This window comes from Lonchura striata, chromosome 26 (assembly GCF_050655825.1).
Source record: "Lonchura striata isolate lonStrDom1 chromosome 26, ASM5065582v1, whole genome shotgun sequence".
In the NCBI taxonomy this organism is placed as follows: domain Eukaryota; kingdom Metazoa; phylum Chordata; class Aves; order Passeriformes; family Estrildidae; genus Lonchura; species Lonchura striata.
Window position 1 is genome coordinate 8,911,827 of NC_140728.1, and position 22,324 is coordinate 8,934,150.

General features: G+C 47.0%; 1 protein-coding gene across 4 annotated transcripts in view; it reads left to right on the forward strand.

The window, feature by feature from the left end:
- The window catches only part of KDM5B (lysine demethylase 5B), a 57,069-nt gene extending 36,693 nt beyond the window's left edge, over nucleotides 1-20,376 (forward strand). For 3 of the 4 annotated variants that reach the window (XM_085561497.1, XM_021527664.3, XM_085561496.1), the window contains exons 15-27: nucleotides 147-328; nucleotides 1,044-1,168; nucleotides 1,488-1,638; nucleotides 5,564-5,678; nucleotides 7,638-7,993; nucleotides 9,058-9,196; nucleotides 11,003-11,182; nucleotides 12,035-12,193; nucleotides 14,024-14,509; nucleotides 16,378-16,489; nucleotides 17,827-17,981; nucleotides 18,630-18,956; nucleotides 19,519-20,376. In XM_085561497.1, coding sequence (XP_085417623.1) covers nucleotides 147-328; nucleotides 1,044-1,168; nucleotides 1,488-1,638; nucleotides 5,564-5,678; nucleotides 7,638-7,993; nucleotides 9,058-9,196; nucleotides 11,003-11,182; nucleotides 12,035-12,193; nucleotides 14,024-14,509; nucleotides 16,378-16,489; nucleotides 17,827-17,981; nucleotides 18,630-18,956; nucleotides 19,519-19,656 — 2,625 coding nt within the window. In that variant the 3' untranslated portion in view covers nucleotides 19,657-20,376. The remainder of the gene's footprint in view (nucleotides 1-146; nucleotides 329-1,043; nucleotides 1,169-1,487; nucleotides 1,639-5,563; nucleotides 5,679-7,637; nucleotides 7,994-9,057; nucleotides 9,197-11,002; nucleotides 11,183-12,034; nucleotides 12,194-14,023; nucleotides 14,510-16,377; nucleotides 16,490-17,826; nucleotides 17,982-18,629; nucleotides 18,957-19,518) is intronic. The other variant, XM_085561498.1, reaches the window with a different exon arrangement.
- Nucleotides 20,377-22,324: the final 1,948 nt, after the last annotated feature.

The window sequence follows — 22,324 nt, forward strand, 5'->3', positions numbered from 1 at the left end:
GAGATTTCTGTTTACCTGGATTGAGTATCTTATATCTAAACTTCATTATTCTTTTGATAAATTTACCTTTTGATGTTTTAGCTCGGAATAGCCTCCTCTTTGGAACAGTCACTTCTTCATTAGGCTTTGATATGCCACTCTTGCAGGGAGTGACTGACTCGGAGAGGGTGACATTTGAGCTGTTCCCTGATGATGAGCGACAGTGCCTGAAGTGTAAAACCACCTGCTTCATGTCAGCAGTTTATTGTCCCTGCAAACCTGGATTGTTGGTGTGCTTGTACCATGTTGAGGACCTCTGCTCCTGTCCCACCTACAAATACAAACTGGGGTAAGCTTGAGGTAGTAACTAACACCTTGATCTGGAGATAGTATTGTCTGTGTAGGTACTATGATTTGGTAATCTCTACTGCCAATGGGGCTGCTCTCTGTTTCTGTTTCAATCCTTTGCAAATCCAGTGCCTCCACAACAATGGGACTGTTTTGTGTTCACACACAAAGCCTCTTCAGCATTCAGCTCTTCTTGCTCTATAATGGCAAAAATTGCTGGCTAAGTTAGTTTGCATTTTTTATAGCAATCGGGTCATTGTCCCTTAGATCCAGTCCTTACCAAGGAGTATTGTTTTGCTTTTTGGAGCTTTCCTTCCCGTTGTTAACTTTGCTGTGCTTTTTAGTACATCTTTTGTCCTACATGAATGTAGCTTGCTCTAAGACAGTGTCCAATTTCCTTAATTGTCCCATAGAAATTGCTTTTTGAAGCAATTACAACATTGAAATTATCTCAAAAGGAACATGGTCTGGTTGTAAGGTCTTAATTGTGTAACCCTGAGTGCACGGAACCTTGTTTCTCTGTTGTACGGACCAACATGTGCTAGAATTACCAAATGGTTTGGTCTGGAAGGGGCCTTAAAGCTCATCTCATTCCATCCATGCCATGGGCAGGGGCATCTTTCAGCAGTCCAGGTTGTTCCAAGCCCCATCCAACCTGTGTCCTCATGTTGGTGCCTGCAGTGTTGCTGGAGGTTTGAGCTGTGTGCTGCCCGCAGGTACCGCTACACCCTGGAGGAGCTGTACCCGATGATGAACGCGCTCAAGATGCGCGCCGAGTCCTACAATGAGTGGGCTTCCAACGTCAACGAGGCCCTGGAGGCAAAGATCAACAACAAAAAAAGTGAGGATTTTACCTACTGCCTGTAGCACATCATTTAAAACAACTATTTTTACCCTGTTTAGTTTCCAAACTGTAGTAGCTTTTTCCTTATGTGATAATCAAAAGAAATCATTTATCACTTCATGTTTTTAAGTAAATATTTTAGCTGTTAAAGTCCCAGAAATGATGCTAAGCTGTCTCTGTGTGACAAGACTGTAAATCATTTTGACACAAAGTGTAACTAAAGTAGAAATAGAAATACATTTAATGCGTTGTGTTTCTAAACCTTAGCATGGAAAATCCATCACAAAGGGAGACAACTTAATGTCTTTCCCAACAGGTCTCATCAGTTTCAAGGCTTTGATAGAAGAATCAGAAATGAAAAAGTTCCCAGACAATGACCTGCTGCGACACCTCCGGTTGGTGACACAGGATGCAGACAAATGTGCCTCGGTGGCCCAGCAGCTATTGAATGGCAAAAGACAGACCAGGTAAGTGCCACTCCATGTCTGCAGCAAAAGTGGGCCACCAGAGATGGATGTCAGTGGTCAGTGATAGGTGCTAGTGCTCTGCAAGACTTAAAAGAATCTTTGTCTCCTCAGCAGAGCTATCTTTGATAGGGAGATTCAGCTTTACTATATGTAATAAGTTAAACATCCTGAGTTTTCAAATCTCTTCTTCCTCTGTGTTTGACAGTTACTCTGTAAATTCATTCCAGTGTTCCCTGAAAAGAAAAAATGGTGTGGTATGTCTAGTCAAAGTAACACTCAGCAAGATCCAGTTCCCTTTTCTTTGTGCTGTGGGCACTGTAAATCTGTCCATAGTGCAGGTGTTGTTGTATTATTACCTTCTGTGCTGTGGAAAAACGCAGTGCTTTAACTCTCTGAGCTGCTGGTGTTGGGAATATTGTACAAGAGCTCTGAAAAAATACCTGCTCTTTACATTGAATCTTTTAGACAGGTTATTTGCTCAAGGGATTTGAAGTAAGGCCATGTTCTTTGTGAGCTGCTTACCTGGTCCTGCTGGTACTGCATGTCTGAAATTAGCTGAAAAGAGACAGAACAGAAGGCTAAGGCCAGTTCTCCTCATTGCACAAGTCTAGTTGTGCCTGTATTGATTTAAGAGTCTTTCTCTGAGGATTCACAAATTACCATATTCTGTTGTATCGTTCTTCACCCATAGATTCCAGACTGGTGTGGGCTGGAAGGGACCTTAAAGCCCATCTCATTCCACACCCTGCTGTGGGCAGAGGCACTTTCCACTGTCCAAGGTTGCTCCAAGCCCTGTCTAACCTGGCCTTGGCCACTTTCGGGGGGGGGCAGCTGCAGCTTCTCTGGGCAACCTGTGCCCGGGCCTCACCACCCTCCCGGAGCAATTCCTTCCCAATATCCCATCTAATCCTGCCCTCCTTCAGCTTAAAGCCATTGGTCAGGGCATCCAGACTCACCATGGGCACACTGAGTCTTGCAGGATGGTGGTTTCTAAGAAAGTGTTGGGTTTATATATGTGAAGAACAGTATGGTTCATGTCCACCAATCTTAAGTGGGATGTACTTCAGTAAAAAATAGATTGTCATTTGTCCCATTTGGAGAATTTTCACCCATTTCTGCTGCTTTGAACAATGTGGTGATTATTGGAGAAGTTGCCTTTTGTGCTGGTATAAGTGCACTTGTGGCTCCTGCATACCACCTGCCTCAGCAGGGGTCATGGAGCTCATCACTCCTGTGCTCTTGCAGTGCATTGAAGACTGGCTTGGAAGGACTTTGGGGGTAGAGAGTTCTCCTGTGACATGATTCTTGTCTTCCTTCCTGTTCATTCTGTAACAGGAACTTGGTAAAAATTCACTTTTGCTGTCCTGCACACACAGGAGGATGAAGCCTCTGTCACAGCAACATAAAAATTCTGCAACAGGGAATGAGAAATTCAGCACTCTCACAGGCATTATTTCTGCCAGATAGGGAACTTCCAACCTAGAGATTTTAGGCATCATCATCAAAGGACTTGTCCACTTCCGATTGCCTCCTACATTTGGTGTTGAGCCATCTGGCATCCCCAGTCTGTGTTCTCCCGTCCCTTGTTCAGGTCTCCCAGTGCTGAGCTGGGAGCAGCAGCCAGGCCCTTCCCAGCTCCTCTGTGCCAGGTGGGTCCTTCCTGCACTGAATGTGTCCCTGACTTTGTTTGGCCTGGGAAGAGCTGGGAGCGAATTTTATCTTCATCTCCTTGACTAGGTGGGTTCCCATGAGAGGCTCTCAGCCTTCCTCACAGCTGAGCCTGCCAGCTCCTGCAGCATCTCAGACTGTGACGATTAATTGACTGTGTGCTGCTGCTGTACGCAGTGTCAAGGCAGTGCTTGCATTGAGCTTCTTATTTGCTCTAGAGGAGGTTTTAGTCCTCCTCTCACAATTTCTTCCTGAATCTTTTTTGGCATGTTTCTGGGAAAAGTCCAGTTTCATGTCTTCATAATTTTTAAAACCCGTGTTACTTGATTTTTTTTTTTTTCTTACAAGGTTGAAATGGGGAATGCTCACAACTTTTGAAGGAAAATATAAAGAAGATAATTATCTGCTTAAAATCTTAATACATGTTACATCACATGCAGACTCATATGCCTAGAGCTCACATCTGCAGGTTGCTTGATGACCTCCATCACACCCAGTGCCAGGTGTTGGTTAGGAAGGATTCCGGATTCTGCTTAAAATGTGGTTTGTGGTCTTGGCAAACTTTCTGTTGTGGACTGAGCATTTTGGTCTGATCCCGAGATTGGAAGAGTCATGCAGGAGACTTGTCTCCTGTAGGAGGGTTATCCCTGTCATTCACAGCAGTCAGTGACACAGAGGGATCTTGTGACACAGAGATCTTCTCCGGTGCAGTAAACACAGCAGTTCGTGGGGAGAAGACCAGGACAGAAGGTAATTAATCATAGTAAATCCTGTAGCTCCTGCTCAGCAGCCTCCTCTGCAGTACCTGAAGAGATGCAGATGGGCCGTACATCCCTGTTTTCCTCTGGTTCTCTTGGTGCTGAGGGATTATACACTGACAAATGCTGGCTTGGAGCTGTTCTGTGAACATCTGAATGGGGCCGGAGCACAGTGTGGCCCTTGTTCTCCTGGCATTGGAAGGCAACAGTGTTCCTGCCTTGCTGCCATGTTTTTCCTGTCTATATCCTCTTCCTTCTCTAGGTCTCCTGAAGCCTGTTCTGTTTCTTTGAGTCTCTGAAAATTTGTGCTTGGAGACCTTTGTGACTAATAACTCTGGATGGATATGGGTTTGGCCTCTGTTGATGGTTTTTCTTAGGCTCATGTAATTTCTGGTTTCCAGAAACATCTTATGACAGCTTTGCCATTTAGATATGTGTATGTATATTCATATATAAATATTTATGTATTTAAAAACTTGTGCTTTTTCTTGGAAGACACTATGGAGCTTACTTAAAAACCAGTAGAACAAAGAAGCATGTAAAGAAACCTGTGTTGTACCTGAGGCTTTGAATTTACTTTATTGTTCCATAGCTGACTGTGGGGTTTGGAACTCTCAATGTGATCCTGTGTATCCATTAAAAATACCTATTTTTAGCACAGAATGGTAAATTAAAATTTATTTTATAGTGTTCACATTCCAGTCATGCTGGCATATCCTGCTGGGCTGTTCTCCTCTTTTGTATAAATAACACACTGTGGATTCAATTGGAGCCAGCATTGTAAGGGATCTCTTTCCTTTTCTGTTCAGGGTTCTCAGACCTCATTAATACTGGCTTGAGTTTAGAGAGGCTTTTAATAGTGGGCAATTTGTTAACACTTATAAGCCACTCATTTGCTACAAAGCTTTTAGATAAAAATAAAAATGCTGAATTCAGTGTAGAGAGGATTTTTCAGAAGTGCCTACACAACCTGTCGATATAAAACCCATTCAGAATTGGGATTTGTTCTCTTTTGGTGTGGGCATGGGCAGAGCTGACAACAATAGCTACTGCAACATAACTGAATAGTTTATCCACAGTTGCTTTATGTTCTGGAAAAAAAAGCTTAATTTTATTCCATAATAATCAGTGCCCTTCCAAGGCTGAGTAGTTGTTCCAGAATCCTATTTAATATGAGTGTTTCAACAATAGTTGTTCTGCAGTGGCAGACTGAGCTTTCCCACGTGTGTGAGCCCTGGGCTGCTTGGATGCTTGTGAATGTTCTGCTATTCCTGAAGAAGGCCTGGCTGACATGAAATCATAAGCAGATGTTAGGGAATCAATAAATCACAGAATGGTTTGTGTGGGAAGGGATCTTAAAAGCTCATCTTGTTCCACTCCCTGCAGGAACGCCTTCCACTAGACCAGGTAGTTCCAAGCCCTATCCAACCTGGCCTTGAAGTTGTGACATTTATTTTTTTCCTCAGTGATAAGCAGGCAAGCTGCCCGTGTCGTTGCAGGTACCGCTCCGGGGGAGGGAAGTGTCAGAACCAGCTGACGGTGAACGAGCTGCGGCTGTTTGTCAGGCAGCTCTACGCCCTGCCCTGCCTCCTGAGCCAGACACCGCTGCTGAAGGTAACCTGGGAAGCCTTGGCAAGGGAGCAGGAGCATTTACAGAGTGATGGGCTTGCACTGCCTTTGTCTCCCATCTCACTGTTTGCTCCAAGAGTTAGTACCTGGGCACTGGCAGGCTGGGGTGACTTGTGCACGTGGGATGCTAAAGAAAGGAGCTCTGACTAGCTGCTGTTCGTGGTCAGCAGAGTTTTATACTGCACAGGCAGATCAAACCATTCATGTTGTATGAAGGATTGTAGGAGAAGGAGCAGGACCTGGGTAATTGCAGGTTAAAAGTCTGGGGTCAGTCACCTGGTCTGCTCTTACGAGTAAAGCCAGATTAATCTGAGAACTTTCAAACTCCCCAGTGCTCTGAGGAACAGCTCTCTCATCCTTCTTTGTTAGTCCAGAATCAGCTTTCTCAGTCTTGTAATTAGATCCCTCTTTGTGCTCTCAACCCACATTCCAGGAAACCCCATAGATAACTCCAGCCAAACCCAGCCCAGGCTGGCCAGATCCTCTCTCTAGCAGAGAACCTGCTGCTGGCTGGAGTCAGATCACTTTGAATCCCACAACCACCAGTTGTGCTGGTTCTGTGCTCCCCAGATGATGAGCCCTCAGGCAAACTGAAAGTAATTCAAGATCTTGTTTCAGAATTTGCCAAAATGTTCCATATCATACTGAGGGGCTATTGAAAAAAAAAATTATGTGCAGCTGCAATTCCTGTCTTAAAAGAGAAGGGATTTTGCATATTTGTGACACTTGAAACCAGGAGATGCCATGTCCAGCTCTTGAACTGTCCCTCAAGCATCCACCCAACACTGAGACACCAGATGGTGCCATGGAAATTAATGGGAATAAACCAGTTCTAGTCAGCTTTGACTGGTGCTTTGGAAGCTTTATCTGCCCTGCAGTGTGTGGATCAGATTTGATGCAGTCCTATTTACAGTTATTTGTTTATAACACTGAAGCTGTGAAGTTTTTTGTTAGTTGAAAAGCAGAAATTTAGAAATGCCAGACATGCAAACAGTTCCTCTCCATCTGGCATTCCTGAACAGGGGAATAACAAACACATATGGCCAGAGTGTTCCTTTGTATCATCCTCAACAAGCCTCAATTATATGTCATTGTGCAAATCAGTCTGTTAATATAAGTGACCAACATTACTGGAGATGGGTTCACAATTCAGTCTGTCTCTAAAAAATGTTTTATTCCATGCTGGAGGAGGTTGCCCACCCTGGAAAACAGCCTCACTGACAAAATGCCAAGGTGTCAGCTGTGAGGGAAGAACTTCCTGCAGAAACAGCATTTCAAGCAGTACTGGAGTACTGGGCAGGTTGCTTCATACAGAATAATCCCAGCCTTCACTGTGGGATTACTCTGGTTGACTGTCCTTTATCCTGGGGAAAAGTACACACAGCCCCAGAAATACCTATTGGGGTAATGAGCTGCTGAGTGCATGGAGAAAGAGAAGGTGTTCCCCTGCATGAGAGAGTGAAATACCTGTGGCTCACTGGGACTGTGGGGTGCAGCTCAGAAGCCTTAGCAGTGCAGCAGAAATGAACCTCAGAACTTCTGTGCCCTTCCCAGTGTATTGCAAAGTCTTCATAATCCTCACCTTGCTGTTCCTCAGCTGCCCGAACCATTCCAAAACAAAGCCCGACAGCAACACCCATGGAAGGCTCAATTTCCCTCTCCATCCTTTCTGTTCTTCTAAGCCCTCTTTCTGACACCCCTGTGACTGGGATTGCCTTGTTCTGGGATACCCAAGCTTGTGGCCATGTTACATATGAGGAGGTGCTGGCAACACTGTGTGTTGAACACACTGTTCTAGTGTTTCAGCCCTCGGGATAATTTGCCATGTGCGCTGTGTGCATTGCAGCAGGGGGTTTGCCAGGAGCCTGTGCTCCCGTTGTTAACCCTGCGTTTCCATGGTCAAGTGACTTGGCAGAGATTTATTGTTGCATTTGTGTATTTCAGGATCTCCTTGACCGTGTGGAAGCTTTCCAGCAGCAAAGCCAAAAGCTCCTTTCTGAAGAGATGCCCGGTGCTGCAGAGCTGCAGGAGCTGCTGGACGTCAGCTTTGACTTCGACGTGGACCTGCCGCAGCTGCCGGAGCTGCGGACGCGGCTGGAGCAGGCGCGCTGGCTGGAGGACGTGCAGCTGGCCTGCTCCGAGCAGGGCTCCCTCACTCTGGATGACATGAGACGCCTCATAGACTCCGGGGTGGGGCTCGCACCCTACCCAGCCGTTGAGAAGGCGATGGCCAAGCTGCAGGAGCTCCTCACCGTGTCCGAGCACTGGGATGACAAAGCCAGGAACCTGATAAAGGCCAGGTAGAGCTAAATCTCAGTGTTGCTTTTTGTAGTTTCATGAGTTGTTTCAGATGGAAGTGCCCTGACTCCTGGAGGGGCTCCCCTTTGTTCATCCAGTTCCCAGCATGAAGGCAAAGCTTGTGCCAGCCAGAAGGGCTGGAGGAGAGGGATGAGGGATGGAGTAGTTTCATGTGTCTTGCCTTGCAGTGTTTCTGTTGCTCAACCATCTGGTGTAATTTCTCCTTGTGCCACAGGAAAGGGGTTTAAGATGCCTCTTCCTCCTTTTCCACCTGCTCCCCTCCCCAGTTTCAGGCTGGAGGACGCATGTTCAGATCAAGCTCAGATAGGTATCACCAGCAGGTAAAACTTCATAGTCCATAGAGGTCCATGTGAGACTATTTCTAACTAACAAGGAGATTTTTCCAGATTAATTGGTGCAGAGAAGGAAATAAGCCAAGTACATCCTTTCTAAGAAATTTTTTCTTGTGGCGTTTACTTTCTGATTTATAAAGTAAAACAAGGGAGAGCACAGTGTACTTAAAAATTAGGAACATGGCACAAACTTATTTGCCAGGTTTCTTCCCTCAAGATTCCTTTATTTTTTTAATTTTGTCATACTTGAAGTATTGAAACATTTCTTACCCACTACTAACCACAGTGTTTTAAGACAACTTCATATAGCACATTAATGACTAAGCTTAAGTTTAACATTTGATAGGGTTCTGTGTTGTGTTTGTACCTCTCTAAAACCTCAGAAATAGAGAAAAGTCCATTTCAGAGTTTTAATTTTCTAATGCAGTATCTCTCAGCTGGTGCTGGTCTGTTTGGTGGGTGTTTGTCATCCAGAAGTTACCTCTTCTTTAAGTCCAAACATGAGAATATTTCTAGTCAAAGGCTCAAGTAAGCAAACAGACATTTTTAAACCTCCCCTGCTCCTGACAGCCCAGCTTTGCTAGGTGCAGCCAGTACTGAACATCATCAGTAACATCATCGGTTGGTGTGGCCCTCTGATTTTAATAACCCAGGTGAGTGGAAGAGTCTCCCCTGTTAGCAGCATCTCACACCTGGGCGTTGTGTTCCCCCAGGCCCCGGCAGTCCCTGAGCAGCCTGGCAGCAGCAGTGAAGGAGCTGGAGGAGATCCCAGCCTACCTCCCGAATGGAGCAGCACTGAAGGATGCGGTGCAGAAGGCCAAGGACTGGCTGCAGGAGGTGGAGGCTCTGCAGGTACGTGAGCCTGGCTGCCAGGTAGGGACAGTGACCCTGCTCATGTCACCAGAGCCACTCCAGACCCTAAGTGTGCTCCAGGGCTCTGGTGTTGCTCTGACTCAGAGCACCCAGTCCAGGGCATTGGTTACCTCAGCCATGGAGCAGCTACATTCACTGCCTGATTCTTGCTTCTGTTTCTGGCCTGTGTTCCTTCACCTCTGCAACAAACTGCCTGCAATAAAATCTATAAAACAGCTATTAGCAAAAATCTGAATTTAAAAAGTCACTGCATTGTGGAACTTCACCTTAAGGTCACTTTTTCTGAGTTGCTCAGTAACAACTCCCTGTTAATCATATTTTTGTGTAGTATACTGAGGTACAGAGTACTGATACAGAAGTAGTTCCTGGCTCAGCCTTGCAAGTGCTCAAGCCAGAGGTCAATGGGACTGCTCAGATCAGTCCAGGGTGGCACTGGGATAGCCCTGATTTCACATTTTGGTATAAACTGCCAAATATTTTCATTTGTCCTCAATTTGTTTCTATAAAGTGATCTGTAATCTAGCTTAGGGGTATTTTCAGGCCCATCTGGCCTAAATTTGTCTTTTAATAAAAATTTATTTTGGGCTCTTATTTAAAAAAATAATTTTCCTGGATTTAAATATTTTGGAGGAATGAAATTCATGTAATACTAATTTTCATTTGAGGGCTGTCTTGAAAGAATTTGAGTGATTTTTTTTTTTTTTCTTGGCATTTGCTAATCTCTTGGTCTGGACTCTGAAATTCTGCCTCCTGAATATGGAAAACTAGTTCTGTCTTTGCCAAGAATTTCTGCATTGGTTCTGTGAAGGTTTTGTTAAATGCCTGCAATCTCTGTGACTTGCAGGAAGTTCTTGGCATCAGGACTTTGAAGTTGCTAGAGGTGCTGCGGTTGTTTTGGTGAATAGTTCTTCAGTCCTACATCAACTGCCTGTTCTAGAAGTTAGCTCTGGAATTACCTCTTGTGCTGCTTTACCTCTGGGTGTGTGGTACCTGCATTGCCTGAGGTGTGGGGTGCCAAGGGAATGGCTGGAGCTTGCTCCTGAGTGGCACACGGGATACTGGGAGTGGTTCTCACTCTTGGTGTGGCACAGCCTGGCTTAAACTTGTCTTCTGGTGCTGGAGCTCCCTGCAGTACCTGGAAGGAGGCTGGAGCCAGGGGAATCAAGAGTTTCCTCCCAGGAAGCAAGAGACAGGATGAGAGGAAACTGCCTCAAGTTGCACCTGGGGAGGTTCAGGTTGGGTGTTGGGGAAAATTTCTTCGCTGAAAGGAGTGGTCAGGCCCTGGCACAGCCTGTTCAGGGTAGAGTCACCATCCCTGGAAGGATTTAAAAGGTATGTGGATATGACACTTGGGGACAAGTGGTGGATTTGGCAATGCTGGGTTAATTGCTGAAATTGATCTTGGAGATCTTTTCTCAATGTTAATAACTGTGTAATTTTATTATTTCAGAATTATTTTGATTTTCTGCTGTGAATGCACTGTGAGACTTGGAAGCTGTTTATAGTGTTGGTAGTCTCTGTTTTTGTTCTGTTTTCTTTTTAAAGAGTCATTTGCTAAGTGTATTCTTGCTTCCCAGCCCCAAAATGTGTTGTCAGTTTGTCTGGTAGTCAATGACTAAATGCACAAGCAGCACAAATGTTGAACTGACAGTGCAGATCACTGAGCTGTCTGAGCATTAAATTCATTTTTACAAGCTCTGCCCTGAATTCCTTGAGTGACTGCTGTGACTTGGGCAGTGCTGTGTCTGGAGTGCATCCAGCATCTCCTCATTTCCATCCCGGCAGGCTGGGGGCCGTGTGCCCGTGCTGGACACGCTGGTGGAGCTCGTCACAAGAGGTCGATCCATCCCAGTGCACCTGGATTACCTGCCCAGGCTGGAGGCCCTGGTGGCCGAAGTGCAGGCGTGGAAGGAGTGTGCAGCAAACACGTTCCTGTGTGAGAACTCTCCGTATTCCCTTCTGGAGGTGAGAGGCCTGGAGGGGATCAGCGTGCTCAGTCATGCACAGGTGCAGGGACTCAGTGTGTGCCCAGGAAGGAGCAGTAAATATTAAGTATATTTGCAGAACTGCTTTAGGATTACAGGAACTATTTTAATAAGAACTTTTGTTAGTGACTTATAGTTCTAATAATAGTTTTAAACTTCTAAAATGCTAAAGATTTAGCTATGTTTTTCTGTTCTTCTTAATTGGTGGCTAACAAGAGCAGGCCATGTCTAACATTTTCCATATGAATATGGGAATACTGGCAAATCTGTGGCAGTGGATTAACTCCAGTGCATCAGGCTAAGCTACAGGTGAGCAGGTTCCTACCTGCTCCATCCTCCTCAGGTTCAGGGGTGCCAGGGCGAGGCTGGGGCTGTGTTTGCTGCCCCTCTGGAACTGTGTCTGTGTCACATCTGCAGTCCTTGAGCAATGTACACTCTGCCCAGCACCGAGGCCCTCTGAGCCCCCTCCTGTCAGGACAGACAGGAATGTAGGGCAGCCTCTGGAATCTCTGCCCTTTCCCAAGGTTTGTAGTTTCAGTCCAATGGAGGCTGTTCAGCATTTTGGCTCTCACTCTCTGTCTTTCTCCCAGCAGTCTGGGTGAAATACAAGGGTTGTTTGGGACTGGGCATTTTGCAAAACTGTAGTTCCAACTTTCCAGTTCTCCCTGCCTTCCAGATAATGTCATCCTAATCCCTCAGATCTTTGATGGAATAACTACAGGATCCCTAGTTCTCACCAGTTGCGTGTGGCTGCATCCAGGCAGGAAAGTGCGTTAGGAACAGTGCAGGAGTAACACTGCTGCGTGTGGGACACTGCTGTTCTGTCCCTCAGGTGTTGTGTCCCTGGTGTGACATTGGGATGCTCAGTCTGAAGAGGAAGCAGAAGAAGCTGAAGGAGCCAGTGCCAAGTGGCAAGAAGAAAAGCACTAAGCTGGAGACACTGAGCGACCTGGAGCGGGCACTCTCTGAAAGCAAGGACACTGCATCCGCGGTAAGTGGACAGATCTTTCCTAACAGGAATTCCTTCTGAGTTCCTTGAACCTTTGTTTCTGTTTGCCTCCTGTGCAGGAGTGTGGCTTCCATCCTGTTCTCACTGTGCTGCTCTGCAGGATTTCTGGAACTGCACTTTTCTGTGCTTGCTTCAGACTTCCCAAAATTGCTTTCAGTGGAAACAACACGTGTTGCTTTGTGCATTAAGCAGCGTCACAGTTTGCTAGGCAGTGCCTGTAGCTGAGCAAAGCACAAGAAAACAAAAAATGGAAGCCTGTTTTCCCCTACCATACCTAAACATTATTAAAAATGGGGTAGGGTTTGCCCAAGTCTGATCCTTTCAAAGAACACAATAATCCGGCACCATTTATAATTAAAACAAACATTGTAAATAATTAAAGAAAACTTCATGTGTTATGGAGTTAAGATTTAACTATGTTTCAAAGAACACAATAATCCGGCACAATTTATAATTAAAACAAACATTGTAAATAATTAAAGAAAACTTCATGTGTTATGGAGCCACTAAAACACTGCTCTGGGTGGACCAAACTAGTTGCTGTTGGGGAAGGGCTTCATTCCAGCAGACCTAGTGCAGAGCCTCTGCCTGGGCCAGGTAACTATGTCCTGTGGCTAATGAGATGCAGTAGGGGCTCATTAAGTGGGGCTTGAATGTTATTTAATGTGGGACATTTAAGTTTTAACCTATGGCAACTACTTGAAAACTTGTACTTTCAGTGCTTTGGTGTTGGCCTCTCTTGTCTTGCCCCCAGAGCTGCAGTGGTGTCCCTGTCATGGCACTGTGGGGACACACTCAGCCCTCTGTGACTCCAGCACCTCTGGCCAAGGAGACCCAGGGCATTCCCAGGGGCTGCACCCAGGAAAGCAAGGTCTTCCAGTGTGGCAGGGTTTGCTTCTGACATATGAGGGAAACCAGAACCTTTCCACACTCCCAGCCCAGCTCAGCACCTGTGTGCACAGTGGAATGTGCTATGCCCCAGTCCAATGTCTGCCCAGGCTGGGCACAGCTGTCTAATTTTTCCAGAGCTGATTTTAGTTCAGGAATTGTGCTTGAAAGCTTATGGTGTGAGAAATAATCACATTGTATATAGTTATAAACCCTCCTCAGTATGTTTATATACATTATAAAATGATAGAATTAATTAGTTGCAGCTGGCTTGCACGGCCTTTATGGAACTGAAATATATTGCTGTCTTTATAGGAGCTAGTGCTAAAGATTCATGGAAGAAGGGTCAGGAACATCTGCAGAGAGGTTAAACATCCAGAGTACACCTGAACTTTGCCTGCTGTTAACAATCCCCAGAGCAAGTTCATAGGTCAGGGCATGGCCCTGAGCACTGGGCAGCATGTACAAAGTGAGGGCCAGAGGTACATTTTGCATTTGTGAAAACTGTCCAGGAAGCTTTTCTGAGTATCCAAAGTCAGACTGTTGAGAGACATGTTCCCAGAGCAGTATCTGCAATCCAAGCTTGCACTTCTTCAGGATTTGAGCTGCTTTTTTTGTAGTACAAAACACAAAAGCTTGGAAGAGAGAAGGGGTTAGGGGCTATTTTTTTTTTTTTACAAAGGGTTAAGCTTTTTCTCTCAGGGCTTTATGAGAAAATGGAAGGGAGTTGAAGTCACACCACAGCATATCCCCAGTGCTACCCCTTCAGTCCCATTTGCTGTCCCACTGGACATCCCCATCCTCGCTTCATTCCAACGTTTGAAGCCCTGCAGGCTGGTATGTCTGCAGCGTGCAGAGCAGAGGGCACCCTGTTTGCAACAAGCAGTGTTCCCTGGGAGATGCCATCCTTTGCCTCCCTTTCAGATGGCCACGCTGGGAGAAGCGCGGCTGAGGGAGATGGAGGCGCTGCGCGCCCTGCGAGCAGCGAACGAGGTGAAGGCGCTGTCGAGCGAGGAGGACGCCGAGCTCAAGGTGTGCCTGTGCCAGAAGGAGCCGGCCGCTCCCATGATCCAGTGTGAGCTCTGCAGGGGCTTCTTCCACACGGGCTGCGTGCCGGTGCCCGGCGCCGCGCCGGGGCCGCGCGTGTGGCTGTGCCCGCAGTGCCGCCGCTCCGAGAAGCCGCCTCTGGAGAAGATCCTGCCGCTGCTGGCGTCCCTGCAGCGCATCCGCGTCCGGCTGCCCGAGGGGGACGCCCTGCGCTACATGATCGAGAGAACTGTGAACTGGCAGCACAGAGCACAACAAATGTTGTATTCAGGGAATCTAAAACGCATCCAGGACAAAGTTGGCTCAGGATTACTGCACAGCAGGTGGCAAGCCTCGGCGGGCCAGCTGCCAGAGGCAAACAAGGTGAGGCTGGGCTGGGGACAGGCTTCTGGCACTAGGAGCACGGTGCTGGTGAGGACAGGGGGTGACACTGCTCTGGGTTTGGGTCTGCTGCAGCTCCCTACAAATCCCAATAAGGCAGAGGGTTTGTTCCTGCTTTTCAGCTGTCAGGAGCTGGGTCCTGCTGTTCCTCTCAGCCAGGATGTGTTTGTGCCCCAGCAGCAGCTTCGTGTTCCCTTCCGCTGGAGTCCAGGAACAATTCCTCCCAAAGAACCTGTATTTCCCCTCTCCCCTTCCAGCTCCTGTGTTTTGCTGTGGCACCACTAATGACAGAGCTGCTGAGTTACTGTTTCTGGAGTGCTTACTATTCAGTTGGTCTTTATATTCTGCACCTACAAATATTCAAATAAGTGTTGAGAATTACTGACAGAGCCACAAACTGTCCTGTGCATTACTAGCTTGGCTCTCAGACAAAGTTGTTTCCAACAAAGTGTCTTCATCCTTTTCTGCCTCTCCTCACTTCCACTAGGCCTCCCAAGCTGAATTTTCTGCTCATATGGTTGGTTGTAGGCACAGCAGCTGTTTCAAGTGAGGTAGTGAGAGAGTTTGTCTTTTTTTTAGTGAACATCTTTCAGCAAAAAGGACACATAAAGGAGGAAAGGAGGGAAAGAATTTTCCTGAGAGTAACAAATGCAGAAAAATATCAGAAATCAAAGTTCTGTGCTGTATGAAGAACATGAAACACCCCAAAATGGAATGTACTCTGTTGCTTTTACATTTTGAAGCACTTTATTTTAGCTAGCAGTCCAGCTACAGTTAGGCTGTGTTTCTGTTTTCACGTTCACTTATGTTAAAACATAAACCATTCCACACCTGACAGGGTGTTGCAGCTGCTTCTCATTCACCCAGCTGTGCCAGTGGCTAGTGGATCCATGTTTTCAAAAAAGCAAGTCAAGATACAGAAATTAAAATATCTTTAGGTATTTAAGAGATTTTTTTCTGGTCACTTAAGTCTGAAAGTATCATTTTACTAGGTCAGCTAGTGTAGCTGAAAAGAATTGGCCAAGATTTTGGAAACAGAAGTTGATGTTTTGGCCAGAAATTGAAAGAGTGAGTTTCATTTTATTTGTGTGATGGTATTAGCTCAGCGTGGAGGTGTGAGGTTCCTCCCACCCAGAGCAGTGTAGCCATTTTTGAGGGGTCTGGACCTTAAGTCAGTAAACCTTCCAAACGAGGGTGTTTCTGGCTGAGCTTGTCCAGGTCCTTGTGCCTACATTTCCCAAGTCAGAGGTCCCTGGGAAGCTCCGTGGAAGAGCCTCTGACCAGGTCCCTCTACCTGGGTCCCTCAGTGTGCCTGAGCCAGGGACCCTCCTGAGCCAGGCCCCCAGCACACCTCAGGCAGGTGAGACCTTCAGGAAACTTCAGTCTCCATGGATTTGAGGTGGTTTTCTGGTGAATCCATTGTTTCACCATGGCTGTCCTGTCCTTGTCCCAATTCGCTTTTCCCTGTCCTCTGGGCTAATGCAGCTCTCACTTCCACACAAGAAGCTCTTCAGTAACCACTGGAGTTGAGCTGCTTTAACACTGGCCAAAGTGAGGAATGTGAGTGAGTTTGAAAAATTCCCTTGAGACCAGCAGTGGGAATGGAGGAGAGCCCTATTCTGTAAGGGACCTAGGCACTTGGGTTAGTGAGGCAGAGGGTGTTGTGGAAGGTTCCTGGTGAGATGCCCCTGGCAGTGTCAGGAGGTGCAGGGTTTGTTGTTGAGGTGTCCCTGCTGCAGTCTTTTGGATCAGATACAAGATTCATTAGCTGTAAGAGAAACAAGTGTCTCACAGTTATTCTGCATTTCAAACTCCATGTTTAGTGAAATTATCTGTGTTTTGTTTTCTAGGTGTCACAGACAATTGGGGCAATGTCATTCTCCATGCCTCATGACTGGGATAACAGAACCATGTATTTGCATTCTCCATTCTCTACAGGACAGCACTGCATCCCACTTCATGGTTTGTAATCTTCACTTTGGTTTGGGAGGTTTCCCCCTGCCCCTTCCTTTCTTCTCCTGTATTTGGTGGGGCAGGGAGGGTGTCCTGGTCAGCAGGAAATGGCTGAGCAGGCCTGTGACTGCATAGCCCTGCTGGTTGTTTCTCCATCTCCTCAGCAACTTTGGAGCTCAGGGTCCAGCTTTGGCAGAGGGATGCATTGCTCAAGGATAGAAATTTCCCATGTATAATGAGAAGGTGTGGCACAATGGGATGAGGAATAGGGAGAGCTGGCCCCTTCCCACAAGAACAGCTCCCCCAGGCTGTACCCCAGCCGAGCTGCAGAAGAGGGGAGGAAAGAGGAGGGGCCACTGGAAGTGTTGGAGGTGGATGGGGACAGAAGGGATGTGGTGCTGGAAGCCATGGGATACTTGATGCCCAGGACACGAGTCCATGTGAGCTTGCTGCAGCACAATTGTCCAGCTGTCAGAGACTGGAGCTGCCGCAGCCCCCATGGGACTGATCTGCTCTGCTGGGGTCACTCAGCACAGGCTCTGGACCATCTTCATCTCAGACTTGGTGGGTTGGACTAACAGACAAGCTGTGAATTACATCATTTTATGACTGTGACAGAAATTATTTATCATTTCTTCCCTCCTCATGCATAATGCTCCAGGGACACAAGTCTAGACTTACCTTCATGTCTGTGCAGCTCAGTCCATACCAGTGCTAGAAAAGCCATTTCAGTGGAATGTTACAGTTCACATCAAACAAGGCAGTTCTTTGTGTCATCAGGTTTATTTTTCATATTTGAGTTGTAGTGTATTAATAAGCTGTTATTTATACAAAGATTTTGGCCTCCCCAGCCAGGACTGTTTCAGAGCCCTGCATGAGCTTTGGTGCCAGTAGCAGCAGTGGGTAGTGACCATAGAGCAGGACCTTGTCATCAGGCTTATCCTCAGCCTTCCTTCCTCTCCTCTCATGGTTCCCTGTACAGGCCTCTCTCAGTTTGTTCATGTTATCCACTTGTTAGGTAGTGAGGGGATTGTCACACTCCTGCAGCTCCTGAAGCAGGAGAATTTGCCAGGAATGATGGCAATGCCTTATCCTTGAATCAGCAGGGAATGGGAGCATGGCAGGATGCTGAGCCACAGTGCAGGAGCTTCTGTGCAAGCCTTCATCTTTCCTTGTAACCCTGCTGTTAAAAATGAACAGTCAAGAGGAAGCAAATAAGAACTAACTCACACAGTTGCAGATTTAAAGTCTTTCACCATTTTTTGTTGTGATACCAAAGATTTTTCATTATCTGTGCAGTTCTTGTCACTGAAGAATTCTTGCTGTCTCCTTGTCTTTCACACTAGTTGTTAGCACCGAGCTGGACGAGCTGATGATGGAAGCCCAGCTGCTGCAGGTTTCTTTGCCCGAGATCCAGGAGCTCTACCAGGCCCTGTTCACGAAGCAGAGCCCAACCCTGCAGCCAGAACAGAGGTCACCCAACACAGCCACAAGTGACAAGGCAAGTGTCCAACAGCAACACTGAGCTGGGGCACCCTGAGGAAGGGCTCTGCTGTAGCCCTTGGGTTTCACTGGGGTTTGTGTGTGTGGCTGCACTTCCAAGAGAATACATTTTCCTTGTGAAAAAGGAGTCAAGAAATCGGTAATAAATTAGTTACAAAATATTGAATACAATTTGTGGCCTAATGCATTTTTGAAATTTAGATACATGTTTATGGTCAGTCTCTGTACTTTACATATATCTGTCCTGATTTCATAGAATTGCAGAATCCCAGAATGGCTTGGGTTGGAAGGGACCTTAAAGCTCATTTTGTTCCATCCCTTGCCATGGGCAGGGACACCTTCCACTAGATTAGATTGTTCCAAGTCCCGTCCTGGCCTAGAGCACTTGATTCTTGTCCTGTGTTGAGGCTTTCCAAGGGAGCTGTGGGCTCAGAGGCAGGAAATGAGGATGGTTTTCTCTCCGAATTCTGTCTCTGGTGCCTGACCCTGCCCTTGGCTCCTTTTACACATCTCACGCTACTGAAGATGCAGCACTGTCAGACACTGCACTTGTACTTAAACCTATTCCTAAAATCAGGGTATGGAATAACAGGATAATGGGTGTTAACTGCACACTTCCAACCTTGTCAAAATGTCTTTCCCATAGAATGAGTGTTGCCGAGGGAAAAAGGATGGGATTAGTTACATGGAGAGAAAACTGAAGCGGCGTTTTGAGAGAGAGACCTTCTGTGGTGAGAAGAGAGCAAGAGTAAAAAAGATGAGAACACCCAAAAAGAAGAAGCTGAAACTGAGTCACGCAAAGGATCTGTGCAGTAACAAACTGGAGAGAGAGCGGGAGCGGCTCCTGGAGCTGCAGCGTTCCAGCGACAGCCACTTGCTGCCCTCAGACACGTCGTTCTCGGAGCAGGAGGACTCCGAGGATGAGGATGCCATCTGCCCAGCTGTGAACTGCCTCCAGCCCGAGGGGGATGAGGTCAGCAGGGGCAGACCCACCATGGTGTTCTGAGTGCTGGGATCTGGGGCAGGGAGCTGCCCCGGGACTGTTTGACTGTAGAAAAGCTGATCATGATGGGGGTGAGAGGCCCTGGCTCACCCAGGGCCGGTGTCTGTGCAGCTGGGATGGGCAGGATTGACCCCAGCTGCCCTGGGGCAGCCGTGTGGCATCAGAACATCTGCACACCAGGAGAGGGGGCAGGTGGGGCCGTGCAGACACCGTGTCCTGGCTGCCCTTGGGATACAGGTGTGCGTGGGCTCTGTCGTGGGGGCAGTGCCTGGGGCTCTGTTCAGGCTCGTCCACGCTGGAAATAGAGAAGAGGGATGTTGAGTCTCTGATAGGTGGGAGAGCAGTGAGAAGATAAGGGAGGGTGTGCCCTGCCCACAGCCCAGGAGAGCAGGGAGCACAGTGAATATGCAGCAGCAGCCAGCTGTGGAACAGGGCATTTCTCGTGTAAATAGACCGGGAGCCCCAGCATGACCCACGAGTGCAGGGCACTTTGCCTGGCCCTGCTCTGACCCCTGTGTCTGCTCTTCACCAGGTCGACTGGGTCCAGTGTGATGGCAGCTGCAACCAGTGGTTCCACCAGGTGTGTGTGGGCATCTCCCCGGAGATGGCAGAGAAGGAGGATTACATCTGCGCCAGCTGCGCCGGGAAGGACGCCCAGTACAGGAAGTAAAACCCCATAAACCCTTCAGGACTTGAGTAAAGAAGGTTCCCAGTTTTACAGTTAAGCCACAGGGGCTGGTTTAAGAACCAGATTGCAAATGGTGCTACTTCTATCCTTATGGGATCATTTTCCAGAACTCAGAACAATTTTTGACACTTTTGTATTTTCCCTTGATCTGTTTGTGGTTGTTGAGGTTTGAGATGCTGACTGTTTGCAGGGGTTTCCACTGATTGGGAAGGCACCTTTATTGTACAGCATTCAGTTACCTCTGGGATTTACCGACGTATTTAATTCAGCTTGGTTTGGGTGCAAAAACAAACAAACAAAAATAACCCTGCACCATGAATTTTCCAATAATCCTCTTTTGAGGAAATCCCTGTTTACTCTGTTAACTCTTTGGAGACTTTAGTTTTTTTCCACTTCGTTTTTCGTAGACTAGGTTTATTTATCTGAGCAATAACTTCTATGTCTGGTTTCAGTGACTGGAATGACAACTGAACAGCGTGTTGCTTCTAGCATTGGTTGATGTACAGACAGCAAATGTTAGATCCTAGTGTCACTGAGGGCCCTGTGATGTAGAAGACAGGAAAAAAAAATCTGTAAAGTAATTGCCACAGCTGTATTTTGGCTTTCTCCTTTTTTGGGTAGCTTGTATCAAATGTTGCAGTTTATATTGTGGAATAAACCCCTGGTTATGTTATAAAATTAAATGTTGGTGTTTTTAGAGAATTTGAAATGCAGTTTTATTTCCCTCTGAATCCACACTGCATCTCTGGGTTCTCTTAGCCAAGAAATAATCACCTTCCAAAGAAGCAATGCAAAAGCCGTGGTGGTTCTTGTCCATTTAGGTGTGGAGGGAGGTCAAAATGTTACACCAAAAAGAAAAAAAAACTTTTCTAAGATTTTTGCAAAGCTTTTCCAAAGCTAAAATTATTTGCAGGTTGAATGCATGAAGAATTGAAGGTACAATGTGGGACTTGTCAGGGGCAGGACCAGAGGGTTCACACAGGAAGCAAAGGTGTGGGGCAGCTTTTCCTGCCAGCCCTGCCCAGCTGCAACAAAGCAGAGACCTTCCCTCACCGCCCAGGCTGGTGGCCACACTGACCTTCTCTGTGGCCCACAGGGAGCTGGCTCTGCACAGCCCAGGCTGGTGGCCACAGCAAGCTCTGCTCTGCCTCTGGGTGGACTCCTTCAGCTGCTACCACCTGCAATTAGCCCCGAAGCCTGAGGAATAAGGAGATTTATGGTTCTCCCAAAGGCTGTTCTGGGCCTGTAGCTGGGGCACTGCAGGTGTGGCACCACAGTGCTGCCAGAGGAGACGAGCTCAGAGCAGCACAGCTCGGGTGTTCAGGCCCACAAGGCACTTCTCACACGGGGCTGCACCCAAAATCCCTTGGAGAGCAATCACTGCTGCAGAACACAGCTGGAAGGGGCCTGGTGACAGGGATGTGGCTCAAGGCCTGCCAGAGGTGGAACTGCTGGAGCCCAGGGAGACAGGAGGGCTGGAGATCTTTGTCCCAGGGAGAGCATTCTCCATGACAGAGGACAGCATTGTCCTCAGCAGAACTGTGGTGGGCTTGGTGTTCCCTCCACTCATCACCAGGAGGAATTTGCTGGTAAGTATTTTCCCCTGCTGGTTTTACCTTTTTTCCCATGGGCAGAAGTGTACAGAGTCACTGGGGAGGGCAGGGCCTTGGAGCATCTGTGGCTGATGGAGGGTCTGTGGGTGGGATCAGAATTGTGCAGGAATGTGGTGTTTGGTTAGGGTTTTTTTTTAAACATTAATTTTTTTAAAACACTAAAAAAAGATTCTGTTAAAATAATCTTCAGCCTGGCTCAAGTGATCTGTCTGAAAGTTCTGGGGTGAGGGAGAGCCTTGAGCCTGTGTCTATGTTTCCATGGTATAATTGGTCTTTTTTATTTAAGTACCAAAAGGATGCTTTGAGAAATTGGATTTTTTTTCCTCTTTTTGCTTGGAAGAATCTTTGTGCAATGCCAGGGAAAAACACTGCTCTGTAGTAACTTCCTTTCAGAGAGGACAGACAGACAGAATGGAGCTGGAGCTGGAAATGGAGCTGGCACAGTATCTGATGCAGCTGAATCATTACTGATGTTTCTCTGTGTCCCCTTTATTTTTTTTTTCCATTGAAGAAATGGTTGTTTATCAAAAAGTGCCAGAGGAAATAGGATGCAGTTAAGTTCAGCATGGTGATTCCATACAGGACCAGCCATTGTCAGTTTGGGGACTCAGGGGGTTAGAGGAGACTTCGGGGGTCCCAACAGCAGCATTTATTATCAGGAGAATGGACTGAGTAGAATTGGAGTGCAATCTTTTGGAAATGACCACATTGTTGCTCAAAATTTTTCAAGAAAGGGAGCCCCCAGTCCATGGGTGACCTGTGCCTGCAGCCCAGGACTGCTGAAGGATTGGTGTCTGTATTTCCTGCTGGAGCTCTGGCCCCTGGTCAGTGGCTGGAGTTGGAAGAGGTGACAGTGCCTGCCATGCCACAGATCCTGCCCTTGGGTTTCATCCCCATGTGGATGCTCAGACTTGAAATTGGGGTTTGACTTCTGTTAAACAAAATAAGAGAGATTTGTTCACTTTGTGGTGGGCTCTGCTGTGTGCACTTTGCACATTCCTCATCCTCAGAGAGGGTGACGAGGGCAGAATGTGCTC